Below are 14,274 nucleotides of genomic sequence, written 5' to 3' on the forward strand. Positions count from 1 at the left end.
CAGCTGTAGAAATTAGACCAGGGGTCCCCAAACTAAGGGCCATGGGGCGGATGTGGTCCTCCAAGGTCATTTACTTGGCCCCCACCCTCAGTTTTAGACTCTCGCTCTAGATGACTTAAAGGTTCAAATGGATCAATAAGAGAGTAGAGGATTGTTTATATAATGAGTTTCCTAGTTGCTTTGGTCTTTTACTAGGGCTCAAATCCAGAGATTCCTCTTCTCTCTCACACATGAGGACATGATGCCACTGTGATGTAAGTGACCTGTTGGTATAGCAGGAGAAGATTGTCCAAACACTGGGTCTTCTGAATAAGATGTAACAGTATAGGCTTTGTTGTTGATAGTCACTTTCAAATTGTTTTTGAATTATGATAATCCTGTGTATGAGAGGCCTCCAGTCATTAGCACTGCTGTTCAGATCTGGCAAACTCAGGACTATGGCTTCCTTAGTTAAGTCTATCCTTCTGTAATGTGGCCTTATGCTTCTCCTACTGTTTACCACTTTACCAAACATTTCCTTCCTTTCCAATGAGTCATGTCATCTCATTAGCTGGCTAAAATATGATAGCTTCAATTTTGTCATTATGCTTATAGGGCGGATTCATACTTGATTCACTCCAAGACCCATTTAGTACACATTTTAATAATCCAAGGCATTTGCAGAAGACTCTTCCAGCAGCACATTTCAAATGAGTTAATTATTTTCCTATCAACTTTCTTCACTGTCCAGCTTGGAAATAGTACACATGGATGATTCTAGTTTGGGAGAAAGTTGCTAAATGCACTGAAAACCCACCTGAGGAGTCCAGGCCAGTATTGGACAGAAAATACGTAAGGACTGTGTGGTGTGTTCATCATTGTTCATAACTTATTGTTTCAAGATCTTGGCTATTCATGATAAGAATTTTCAAACTTTTTAGAACACAGTTGCTTAACAACTCAATTTATTTGAAAAGATGAGGTGATTTCCTCTTTATAGGGATAGGGGCCTCCAAGAAAACATCTGTTTTGGCTTGCCTTGATCTTCTTTCCTTCTGTCTTTTGGCAGATTTATATAGGAGGGAGGCCTCTGAGTTAGAGGTCCATAGAACCAGAAACAGTATCTGAATTATAATTATGTTTGAAATCTAAACTTTCAGCGGTTTTTGTTTGCTTGTTCTCAAAATCTAGCAGTGTTACCCTTCTCATTATTCAAAATGGCATCTGCACAAAAACAGTCCTTTTTCAGTGGACCGTTGTGAACCATTGCAATATCACCGGAAGCCTTAACTGAAGACAACTGTGTGTTTGAATGAAAAGCTGCAAAACACTGAAGTTAGATTTTGGAAAAGTTTTGAGGATATTCAGGGTTGTTGTATGTCTTTCGGGCTGTGTGGCCATGTTCCAGAAGCATTCTCTCCTGACGTTTCGCCCACATCTATGGCAGGCATCCTCAGAGGTTGTGAGGTATGGAGAAAACTAAGCAAAGAGGTTAATATATATCTGTGGAGAGTCTAGGGTGAGAGAGGTCAGTATGAATGTAGTGTAGTTAATCACTTAAATTAGCATTGAAAAGCTTATCTGCTGTCTTCTTCCTGCCTCTGGGGCATCCTTTGTTTAGAGTCGTTAACTGCCCTTGGTTGATTCATGTCTGGAAACCCTCTGTTTTCAGAGTATTGCTTTTTATTTACTGTTCTGATTTTTGAGTTTTGTAATACTGGTAGCCAGATTTTGTTCATTTTCATGGTTTCTTCCTTTCTGTTGAAGTTGTCCACATGCTTGTGGATTTCAATGGCTTCTCTGTGTAGTCTGACATGATAGTTGTTAGAATGGTCCAGCATTTTTGTGTTCTCAAATAGTATTCTGTGTCCAGGCTGGTTCATCAAATGCTCTGCTATGGCTGATTTCTCTGGTTGAATTAGTCTGCAGTGCCTTTCATGTTCTTTGACTCTTGTTTGGGCGCTGCGTTTGGTGGTCCCTATGTAGACTTGTCCACAGCTGCATGGTATCCGGTAGACTCCTGCAGAAGAGAGAGGATCCCTCTTGTCCTTCGCTGACCGTAGCATTTGTTGGATTTTCTTCGTGGGTCTGTAGATAGTTTGTAGGTTGTGCTTCTTCATCAGCTTCCCTATGCGGTCAGTAGTTCCCTTGATGTATGGTAAGGACACCTTTCCTCTGGGTGGATCTTTGTCTTGACCCTCAGGGCTTGTTCTTGGCCTTGCAGCTCTTCTGATGTCTGTGGTGGAGTATCCATTGGCTTGTAGAGCCCAGTTTAGGTGGTTGAGTTCACCTTGGAGGAGGTGAGGTTCGCAGATTCTTTGTGCACGGTCTGTCAGGGCTTTGATTGTGCTCCTTTTTTGACTTGGGTGATGGTTGGAGTTTTTATGAAGGTATCTATCTGTGTGTGTAGGTTTTCTGTAAACTGTGTGGCCCAATTGTTGATTGGGTTTGCGGATGACCAGAACATCTAGAAATGGCAGTTTTCCTTCCTTTTCTTTTTCCATGGTGAATTGGATGTTTGGGTGGATGCTGTTAAGATGGTCGAGGAACTTGCTGAGTTCTTCCTCTCCATGGCTCCAAATTGTGAAGGTGTCATCTACGTATCTGAACCAAACAGTTGGCTTTTTTGGTGCTGTTTCTAGGGCCTGTTTTTCAAAGTATTCCATATAGAAATTTGCTACTACTGGGCTGAGAGGGCTCCCCATGGCCACTCCATCCTTCTGTTCATAGAATCCAGTGTCCCACTGAAAGTAGCTAGTGGTGAGGCAATGGTGAAACAGGGCTGTGATGTCTTCTGGGAAGTTTTGTTTGATTAGTGTGAGGGTGTCAGCTACTGGGACTTTGGTAAAAAGGGACACCACATCAAAGCTGATCAGGATGTCCTTGGTGCTTAGATTGAGGTTGCTGATCTTTTCTATAAAGTGTGTAGAGTCCTTGATATAATGTGCAGTGAGCCCAATGTGGGTTTGTAGCTGTGTAGCCAGAAATTTTGCCAGGTTGTAAGTCGGCGATCCAATGGCACTTACAATGGGTCTGAGTGGGATGGAGTCCTTGTGGATTTTGGGGAGTCCGTAAAGCCTGGGTGGGAGGGCTTCTGATTTGCACAGCTGTTGGCGTATGTCAAAGTTAATGGAGGAGTTCTTGATTAGAGTGTTCGTTTTTCTGGTGATTTTGTTAGTGGGGTCTTGTTTCAGTTTCTTGTAAATTGTGGGATCTAGAAGTTGTCTGATTTTTTCTTTGTATTGTTTTGTTTCCATGATTACTGTGGCATTCCCCTTGTCAGCTGGAAGAATGATGATTTCAGGATCTGAGTTGAGATCTTTGATGGCCTGTCTTTCTTTTCTCGTTATGTTGCTGGGGGGGAGTTTTGCATTTCTCAGGATCCTTGCTGTTTCCATTCTTACCTCCTCTGCTTCTTCCTCAGGGAGCTGGTAAATTGCTGATTCAACATTGGCAATGATGTTTTCTACTGGGATCCTGGTGGTGGTGACTGCAAAATTTCCTCCTTTTTCTAGAATGGATACTTGGTCTTCAGTGAGTTGTCTGTCTGTCAGGTTGATGATGGTCCGTGATTTATCCAGTTCTGGCTTTGGCTGTTGCTTACGGCATTTGTCAAATTTTTGTTTTTGTCTCTTGGTGTGGAGAACCATGTCTTTCTCCATTTTCTTGTAGGTAAGGCTGTCTATTTTATCCCAGTCCTGGGTATTCATCTTTTGGCTGATGTTGATGTGGAGGTGCAGCAGTTCTTTGTCTGTGTTTGCGAGTTCTTTACGGATGGTGTGGATTCTCTCTCTCAAGAGGTTGCGTTCCAGGCGGTTGTAAATGCGATGAGCCTGTGGTGTTTTGAAGGTCCTTTTGGCTGCAAGAAATTGTGGGATGGTATCTGTGTCTCTGCAGCGTAGAAGGAAGGTCAGGGAGCACAGCAGATGTGCTTTCCTGGTCCTTAGTTTTTCCAATCTCCGTGTGTCTTGGAACAATTTCTCCCCGTAGAGATGTTCAATGTGTCGTCGAAGGCTTTCATGGCCGGGATCACAGGGTTGTTGTATGTCTTTTGAGGATATTCGAGCTAACTTTATTTACAGATCTTCCACCACCCTCCAAGCACATTGCAGTGTTCAGAATTGAGGTTTTGTGTGCAGATGTCAGATGTTTTATAATGGGGGGGGGGAGGGGACACACACACACACAAGGAGAGAGAGAGAGAGAGAGAGAGAGAGAGAGAGAGAGAGAGAGAATGAGAATTAACCAAAGAGGTGCCTCTTTGCAATGTACTGGCAATATTTTAAAAAAAGGGTAACATTTTAAGAGCCAGTCTGGTGTTGTGGTTTGAGAGTTGAACTATGACTCTGGAGGGTTCAATTCCTTACTTGGCTGTGGAAACCCACTGGAGGACCCTTGGGCAAGTCACACTCTCCCAGTCTCAGAAGAATGCAAAACAAAACCTTCTCTGAACAAATTTTGCCAAGAAAATCCAGAGTTAGGTTTGCCTTTGGGTCACCATAAGTTGGAAACAACTTGAAGGCATGCAGTAGCAACAGCATTCTGAGAGAACAAGGAACACTCTTTCCGTGAGAAATAAACAAAAACATTGCTTAATGCATCAGGCATGGGGTAACATGCTTTTTTCAACATAAGATCCCCATATGTTTTCCTGACTTTAATATTACCATATTTTATTACTTCTAAGATACCATCAGTTGTAAGACACACACTAATTTCAGTACCAACAGAAAAGGTTATATATATTTGTGTGTGTGTACATGCATGCGTGTGTGCATGCATGCAATTATAAGATAGACCTTTTTTTAGATGTGTTTATATAAGGAGAAAGTGTGTCTTAGAATCAAGGAAATACAATATTATGTAATCGTTGATTCAGTTTGTATGGCTGCAAGCCCTCCTTTTCCAGATCATCTTAAGACCTTGGCTATATTAATTTAAATGACATGTCAGCCTTTCCTTTCTTCTTGGTGGCTGTTTCTAAGTTAGCTCTCTTCCATGGGAGGTTTGTCTGATTCTGCTCTGACATTTTTCAACTGGCAGTCAAATATTTGTGTATTGTATGTCGCTTTTTGATGAAAAGATCTGGCAGTCTCAGAACATTGTGTATTTATGTGACTTTAGATTCGGCCTAATGAATTTTTACTCAGATAAGGATTTTGGATTATTTTTTTCTTATTACCAACTTTATTATCTCTTTAAGTAAGTTCAATTAAATAACAGTAACACAAAGATTTATTATTTCATACATTTGAATTAATCAGTAAACCTTTTCTTTTTCATTTTCAAACTCTCAACTCTCAACATACTATTATGTTTGACAGAACATTGTTTTAAGTCTTCAATGATTAAATTGCATTTTATGGTCCAGTGGTTCTGATGGGTTTCTCCTGGAATATCTACCTAGATTATCAGAGGCCATGACTGTGTTAATAGAGGCTACCCATAATCCATTTTGTATCTTCTTGCCTCTTCCCGCAAGATACATTGAGCATATGGACTAGAATGAACAGGTGGGCAATGTGACCTCTGGAAAACCCAGCAAAATGCACTACAGTAGTAAGGTGAATCAAGACAAGCTGCCGGTTTACCAGAACCATCTGTGAGCAAGCAACACACATAAGAACAGATCAGACCAAGCAGAAAATCCTGGAGGTAGAGGAACAGGAACGAAAAGTCACAGCAGCAGGTGGATTTTCAGTAAGTGAGCTCAGCTAAAAACATTGACATTGTGGGGAAAAGTCTCTGGGAAACTGGGAGAAAACATCAGTGACTGACACCCACCTCCTGGAGGCAATGCACAAAATTGTTTTGCTGGCAATGTAAGCGTGGCACCTGATTCCTGTTTTTAACTGGCTGTTAGCAGTGGCATGTTGAAACTGCCCTGTGTTTTTCAGTGATTGGCCAAGATCCAACACAGTTGATTTGAAAGGTAAAAGCTCCACATGTTCCAGGACATGTAATCACTCTGAGGACTTGCTACTGTGTTGCAGTATTCCTTTCCCCAAACCATCTTATTGCTGATGAAAGAAAATGGGGAAAAGGGGCAGCAGGATTGGGCGCAGGCTATGTGTCGTCCTCCCCGACACACCAAAATATCAAAACAAAGTGGGACAAAACCAGTGAGTTACATGATGTTCTGGCTAGCTTATGGAGGGCAGAGAAAGGAATGCTTCATGTCTGTGATAGAGATGGAAATTTAGAGATAATATAACGTAATGAACTACATATCAGGATATTCATATATAGATATATATGAATAGCTATGAAAGATTTTGGCTATTCCTCAGAGTTCACAAACATTACTTTTCGACTTCAATTCCCAGAATTAATTTTATAGCTCAAAATTATTATTTTTTGCTTCTTCAACAAATGTTATGTGTTTTCAGTGGAATCATTGCCTTAAATATATTTGTTTTACAGCAGGGGGAAGAAGAGACCTCATAATTTCAACAACAATTTGTTTTTCTCCAGTATACAGCAGCTCTGTGGTAGACCACAAATACTGTCAGTGTGAAACTGTCAAAGTACCAAAATATCCTCTAGGTCCGAATACCAGAATTTCTGGTTATATTTTGCATTTTCTGGAAAACAACCTAAGCTTAGATGGATATTTGTGTTAATCTCAGTATAACACAGCTTTTTTAAAAAACCAAATCATTATATCAGAGCCTTTGAAACTGTATTCTGAGGACCCTGGAGTTGATCAGGGATCTATGGGAAGACCATTAATGGCAGACCCACCTCTTGAAAATAATGTGCAGCTCCAAGGGTAGGCTGCGTACATATTCTCAGTTCATTCAAGGTAAAAATGCAGTGCAATTGTCTTGATAAAATTAATATACTTTTCATTAACATCTTTGTCTTTTAATTATTAATGCTAAATCATACCAATCTTTCTTTTGTTGACATTAACACATCTATAATTCCCAAAAGATTTTCTAAATCACCGAATCACTAGCCAATGCCCTTGACTTATACATTTCTTTTTAAAACTTTATTCCCAAGATTGTTGGAATGTTATTTCAATAGTAGCCTCTCTTTCATCTGATTTCTCCCACCAGGCTTCTCAAAATCAAAACATTTATCTCTGTAGTGGTCCTTGGTGTTGAGTTTGCATATATTGACAAGCATATGTGATTATATTTAAGTGAACATTTAAATACTTTTTATATATAGAAAATCAAGCAGAACTGATGGATTATACTGGTTTAAAAATTGAAAAGAAACTTAAATATCTTAGGTATTCCTTTGATGAATATGAATTGTATGTTGTTTCAAAATGCTTGTGTAAATAGAATTTGTTTAAGAGGGATAGGTGAAGATGGAAGAAATTAGATTTGTCACTGTTAGGGAGTATTGGTGTGATAACAATTTACCTAGAATTATGTCCCTATTTCAGACAATACTAGACAATGAATGTACCATATAAATAATAGAAAATATACTGATGTTGATATTGCAAGGGGCCTTCAGCCTCATTTAATACCACTTAAAAGCAGTGGTTTCCAACCCATGGGCCGTGGCCCAGCAGTAGGCTGTGAGAACGAAAATTCGGTCTGCAATACTCCTTCCTCTTTATTTATTTAATTTATTTTATTTCCACTCTTTTCCACTGAGCTTTGTTTTTAAGCCTGTTCATGGGGTTATCTTGGGTACTGATTCAGAAAATTGCATTGGATAGACCACATCAGCTCTAGATTACTAAATATAGTTTTCTGTGGGCGAGCAGATGGTGACTACTAGTTGACATATGTTCTGTATCCAAACCTAAAGCTGATGTGGTCTATCCAATGCAATTTTCTGAATCAGCAACCCAAATAAGCAAACTGAACCTGAAGTTGACCAAAATTTGATGTGTAACCCATTGGGTACTAATGTTGGAAAGTGATCCCTAGTCAAAGTAGCTTCCAGTCAAGTGGTTCCTGGTTTAAAAAAAAAAAAGGTTGGGAACCCCATACTTAAAGGATTTTAAAACAAGGGTGGTTTTAAACAAGTAATTGTCTGTGAGTCCAGGAGATGGCTGTATCACATTCGTGTTCTTTCAAGTCTTACTCAGAAGCAATGGAAGGGCCACCAAATATGCAAATTGCATGCAAAAAGTCCAGTTTCAGTCCTAGGTTCCTAATGTAATACTAGAAAAAAAGACTTTCGTTTGAATCCCCAGATGCCTACTGCGAGGTAATGTAGACCAGGAAATGTTTCAACGTTTGTTCTTCCAGCTATCTAGGATTTCAGCTCTCAGAGGCCCCAACTAGAATAAGCCAGTGGAAAAGGATTCTGACCAATGGAACCCAAAACATCTGCAAGAACAAAGGTTGAGAACTACTAATGTAGAAAACAGCAGTTGAGATGACCAACAATAAGTCTTGGTATAAAGTAGTTTCTGATAATTTTATATGAATTGTAGGACTTCTTTTTTTTCAAATAACACCAGAGCTAGCCTATTTGTTAATCGATAACACAGTGACAGTGATGTATAATGACAGAGAAAGAGTCCTAAAAATCAGAATTGAACTGAAGTCAGATAACCATCTCTTATTTTATTTTTTATTTTAAAATTGGTATGTTATTAGTCAGTTTCTACATTTTTCCAGCACTCTGTACAGTTCTCAAAAGGAAATAAACAATGTCCAATGTACAAAGTAAAAAACAGTAAACTAGAAAATTCTGAATAAAATGGAGCAAGTTGCTGGCAAAGATACAGTACAAATTAGTAGTTAGACATCTGAAGTGCAATACCACTGCAGTGAGGATGAGTTAAAGAATGAAATAAAAATACTCTATTTTAAACAAACATTATATATATATATTTATTTATATATATATTTATATAATTATATTTATTTATATGTATATATATTTTACAGATTAGACCCAGTGATATCTGCAGGATTGTAAAAACATATTTACAAATAATTCTTCTTTTTACACATGTCATATACATCAGCACCATAGTAAAAACAAAACAAAACAAAAAGCCCAAGATATTAAATGTTTTTATTACTTGGTCCCATTTTAAAATATTTAAAGGAAGCTTTACAAATATGATGGATTTAGAGGCCTCATCAGAAGAAGAAACAGAAATTCTTGTACTTTTATGACAAAAGTGAATGATAAGTTTTATTACTCATTAGATTTTGTGCAGTTCAGAGCCCTGATATTACAATCATAATATCACAATTCAGTGCACAATTACCTGGGAGCAAGCCCCATGGAATACAGTAGGACTTACTTCTGAATAAACAAACAGGCTTGCACTGTCCGTCTTTCTATTGTTACCCTTTCCACAAAAGTGGAATTCTGTCTGAGGCTGAGAGAAGCAATGAACACAGACACTTGGTTTCTACATTGGTATGCTGAAGGAAATGGTCACTCTCTCTCATCTTTACTTGACTCTACAACACTCCAAGACCCATTTGTTCTTTGTTCTCCCAACTCTTTCTGCTCAGGATATTTGTTGACTAAAATCTTATTTGGATTTTCAGGGCACTACTCCCAATTGATGCTAAAATGAGGATTGACTTTGGCACATGACATACTGGGTGCATGGCAAAGGTTTTATCAGCCAAGAACTGCTTCACCACAATTCAAGTTCACCAGTCTGAAAGTACTTTTGTCAATCCTCATTTTGGCACAGGCTGAAACTGCATTTGATGATGTTCCATCCCACTATATCTAACTCGCATGAGAATCAACAACATGTCACCCATCAATTTCAGTGGCACACATGTTCAATGACTATGGAGGAGTTTAACGCTTGAAGGCCTGACTATATATTACGTATAAACATGTGTAATTGAATCCTGATTCTTTTCTTTTCACTCTTTTCAAATAAAAACATCTTCTGGATGAGGTATTTTAAGTGAAGTGTGGTCAGATATGATAGTGATCAATCCCGTCTCCTCTTCAGAAACACCCTTTCTTCCCATGGAGTTGTGTTTGCTTTTGAGACCTCGCATGGGCTGGAAAGCAACTGGAGGGTGATACAGAACAAGAACTGTAAAGTATTGCTTTTTTTCACTCAATGATCTTTGAATTTGCTTAGTGGAAAAACAGTATCACTGGTGTTTAATTACATGGTTGCATGTAACGTATAATCAGGTCCAGGCAGAATCATGGAAGTGGATCCCTTTAATTCCAAGCCTGTATCCCTGTATACAGGGATATTCATTTCTCATCAGCTCCACTCTTAAAACCCTTATGGGGCTAAATAAAGCATTGCATTTCAGATCTAGCCCTACAAAATAGTGGCACATAAAGTTCTATTTGAAAATTACCTCTGGGGAGCTCAATTGCAATACTATGTGCCACTACTATCAAAAGTTACTGCAGTGGAAGATCTTTTCTTCCTTACTTTATTTTCTCAATGACTAGTATAGGTGTTATAGAAAGAGCTTGGTACTGTCATGTACAAAGAAGGGAAAAGATGAAATATTTCTGAAATATGTCAAGCATAAACATGCTTCCAACTTGCTGAATGTTGACGTGTCAACACTGATGCCTAGGTAATATACATATACATGTTCATTGTAGTTATTGGCCCTTTCCTGTGTGATCTTTAGACCAGTTCCTTCTTGAGTTCCTAAAATTCAGCGGAACAGAGAGTGCTTGGAACATCACATGGGTAGCCCAACTCCATACAAGTAACACCCATTCATCTTGTGCTCCCAGGGAAAACACAAGCTAGACACGAACACTATCATGTACTTGAGCATATATATCTCCTTTTCAATGTCTGGTTGTTCTTGCATCCCTGTCTTTGGTGGCAGCCACTTCAGTGACCAATACAAGCACTGCACTGGCCTGCTCTAGAGCTCTGCTTCTTTTTTTCACACTTAAAGACAAACTAAATGAAAAACCACTTAGTTATAGAAGAAATGGACAACAAGTGAAAGGCAAACTACCCAGACAGGACTTTTTCTTTCTGCATGTAAAGGCGGTCTGATAGCCCAGTAAATGGCTCCATTCAGCTGTGGCTGTGTCCAGTCATCACCATGTTCAAGCAACCTTGGCTTGACTTCCTATTAGACACATAGGTACATGAAGAAACTTGGTTGTTTGCGTAAACCCAGAGTTTAGCACCTGTTCTGACCTGCGTGGCTTGTACAATCACCTTACACCTCTCCTGTTTTGACTCAGGACTCAGGTGCCTCTTCTGTGTCCTCAAAGCTACAGCAATTCCAGCAGAGCTGAGTAGGAAAGTGCACTGTTGAGAGACAACCACTGCTTTGCCACATGAAGACTAGCAGCCTCCTATTGTTTTTCTCATTCCCACCTGCAGCACGAATGCTATGGCATAGAAATTACCAAGGAGATGCTGGCAAGGCCTTCTTACTCATGTCTTCAAGTCCATCCATGTCTCCTTCAAACAGCCAGATATCAGCTTGCTTTGCAAAACTTGAAAACCAAAGTGAAGAGATAAGGACTGGCAACATTCTGCTTTCCTTTATTGACCCCACAAAGCTTTGGAACTGTATACACAATCCCATGTGCTATGGATTTCCAAACAATTCATCAAGTTCTTGCATCCACTCATCACCTGGTCCACCTTTAATGATGGAATCTACAAGGTCTGTACTCTCTGCTAAATTTGGAAAAGAACCTCCAGTTCCCTCATTGCTATAACCATAAGAGATGTCCTGAGTGGGATTCCTTTCATATATCTGACCTTGGCTGCTCTGGGTGAAGTTTCCTCCTGCTATATGTTGTGCAGGGGGTTGGTTAAAGCCAGTCAAAGTGGGAACTGCCTGATTTATTGTAGGCATAACCATTGATCTAGTTGAGCTGTTGGTTCCTTGTTGTCCAGGGAGCTGTTGCAACATTTGCCTTCCTATTGCTGGGTTAAGGGTCCGAACTGTCCCACTTGTGTCCATGACAGATTGGCTAATGCCTTGTGGAAAATGTTGCTTAGGAAGCCTTGGCTGACCTGTTTGCATTGGATAAGCAGCACCATTATTGAAAGGTCCAATGTCACTGCTAGTCCGCCCAGGCATACCTTGTAACCCTCGTGCCTGCCAGTTCTGTGCTCCTTGTGGGACGGGACCCATCATGTTTTGAAGTCTGGGAGCTTGTGGTCTGGGCAGCACCTGACCCACTGGTCCTTTCATCTGCTGATGCTGTTGAGATATGGCAGAGCTCACCAATATGTTAGGGCCAAAGCCACTGACCATGCTTACGCCTTGTGCGGAGCTGGGCTGCCTTGGCCCCTGATTTGGGTTATGTGACAGGCTCATGCTACTTTGGTTTGGGTGCTGCAACATTTGGCTCATTCCTGTGTTCATATTGTACATTCCTGGCTGGCTGGCTGCAGGGCTGCTGTAGGGAGCCATCCCCATCTCAGATTGACCAGCTGCAGCAGACATGGCCCCAGTATTCTGGGAAGCCCCCATTGTCATCATGCTGGTGTTCTGGGGCATCATTCGTGATGTCCTCATGCTCTGAAGAGCTGCCTGGTTTCTCACTGCTGCTATATCCTGGGGAGAACCTAATATAAGAGAAGGGAAAATAAATATCAGAGTGTAAATTTCAGTCAAATACAGAAAGTTTCAGAAATAATGTTTTCTGTTTTAATTGTAAATGATTTTTTTTGGATTTGATTCTTGCTAACCGCCTGGAGTCAATGAGTTCCAGTATTAGCCTTAGGCAGAAGCTGCTTTCAGTTTGCAAGGTAAGATATTTAATTCTGTATAGAATGTTATCAATACAACTATTAATTTCCTAAAAAAACTCTAAATGTGGTTTAAAAGAACAACTATTTTATTCTGTAAGTAACACCTGTCAATGACAATTCCAAGATATGAAGAGCAGAAGAAAAGTACAGTTGATTTTCTAAAGCAAATCCAGTTCAACCTAAACCAATCCAGCAGCATAATCATATTAGGGAAGTCCTGAAGCTTCAAAGCAGAATATAATCATGAGTCAGAGACTTAGAAGTACTAAGGTATTCTCATTCCACTGACTGAATAGAAATATACAATGAAATCCTATATCATTGCTTCTTAAACGGTGAGTCCCATTCCCAGGTGAGGTCTCCTTAGCTCAATGTTGGAGTCGCAAAAACTTTGGCAACAGTAAAAGGTTTCTGGATGCCACCTAGACATTTACATACATCTGTTAGCAACAACGTGCTATGTTTACAGTGGACTCTGCAGAAACTTATTCAGCTGTACTTCATAAAAAGAAAAATCTGCATGTTTAGCAAGCCTTGAAAATGCTGATAGTCAGTAAATTTTAAATCTGTAGATCTATCTTATTTATATATATACCCAGGATCATGCAAAAATGTCTTTAGGTGAAAAGAGGACGTGGAAAATTTTATTGGGCAAAAAGGGGTCATGAGAGGAAAAAGTTTAAGAAACCCTGTCCTATATTAACTTATATTTAATGCAATTTTACATATCCTTAAGTTAAGTAGTGGCTAAAAATCCCTGTTAGCAAACTGTGAAGATGTGTATTGGAAAACCAGCAAGAGAGCAATACCATTGGACACTTGGCTGGCTCTACTATATAGTTGTATAACAACAGCTTTGTACTAGATATGGCTATTACAAAACTGCCCAGTTCTAATTCCTGTATATGTTAGTTCATTTACAAAGATGCAACTCTGATACAGAATTCTGGTCATGTTAATTTGATATCTCTCTTTCCTCCCTAGATTTTGTGTTATTCTGATGACTGCCCCTAAACACTGTCCCAATTATGGAAGAATATGAGTTGTGTCATAAACTGGGAGCAAGACTAGACAATATATTGAGCATACTTATTTTTGCAGAAATGCTTCATTTAAAATAGTGAATGATGTGTATCAGAGAACATTATTTTCCTCATCTACATATCTTGCCTTTAGCATGCTGTGCTTTGAGATTTACATTAGAAGATAAATATGAGCTTAATTTGCAAGTCTAATTGCTGAGGCATGGACCTCTGAAGGCACCCCTTCATGAGAAGCAAGATGAGTTAATGTCAGAATATGAAGTTTGACCCAGAGGCCCTGTGTACATGGCCTCGCAACAAGGCCCACTAAATTCCAAAACACCCTTCTAAGAACCCAAGCATAGAATTGCACCATTTGTTCATGTAAATGAATTTAATCTGTGTGTGTGGGGACGACGATGACTAGCAAAATACCCAGATAGTTTTAATGATGAATTTTAAACTTCCATTCTATGTCTAACTTTTGTTTTGTGTATTTGAATATTTATTTTATGAAAATATGTTTTAATATGTGTATTCTAGAGAGTGTTTTTAAATGATTATGTGTTTTAGCAATCGTGTAATCCGCCTCAAGCCGTG

The 14,274-nt window shown here is 39.4% G+C and overlaps 1 protein-coding gene across 2 annotated transcripts in view; it reads right to left on the bottom strand.

Moving 5' to 3' along the window:
• Positions 1-8,502: 8,502 nt before the first annotated feature.
• The window catches only part of maml3 (mastermind like transcriptional coactivator 3), a 327,808-nt gene continuing 322,036 nt past the window's right edge, over positions 8,503-14,274 (bottom strand). For both annotated transcript variants that reach the window (XM_008111876.3, XM_062980889.1), the window contains exon 5: positions 8,503-12,466. In XM_008111876.3, the coding sequence (XP_008110083.2) occupies positions 11,475-12,466 (992 nt within the window). In that variant the 3' untranslated portion in view covers positions 8,503-11,474. The remainder of the gene's footprint in view (positions 12,467-14,274) is intronic.

The sequence above is a fragment of the Anolis carolinensis genome, chromosome 5, assembly GCF_035594765.1.
Source record: "Anolis carolinensis isolate JA03-04 chromosome 5, rAnoCar3.1.pri, whole genome shotgun sequence".
In the NCBI taxonomy this organism is placed as follows: Eukaryota; Metazoa; Chordata; class Lepidosauria; order Squamata; family Dactyloidae; genus Anolis; species Anolis carolinensis.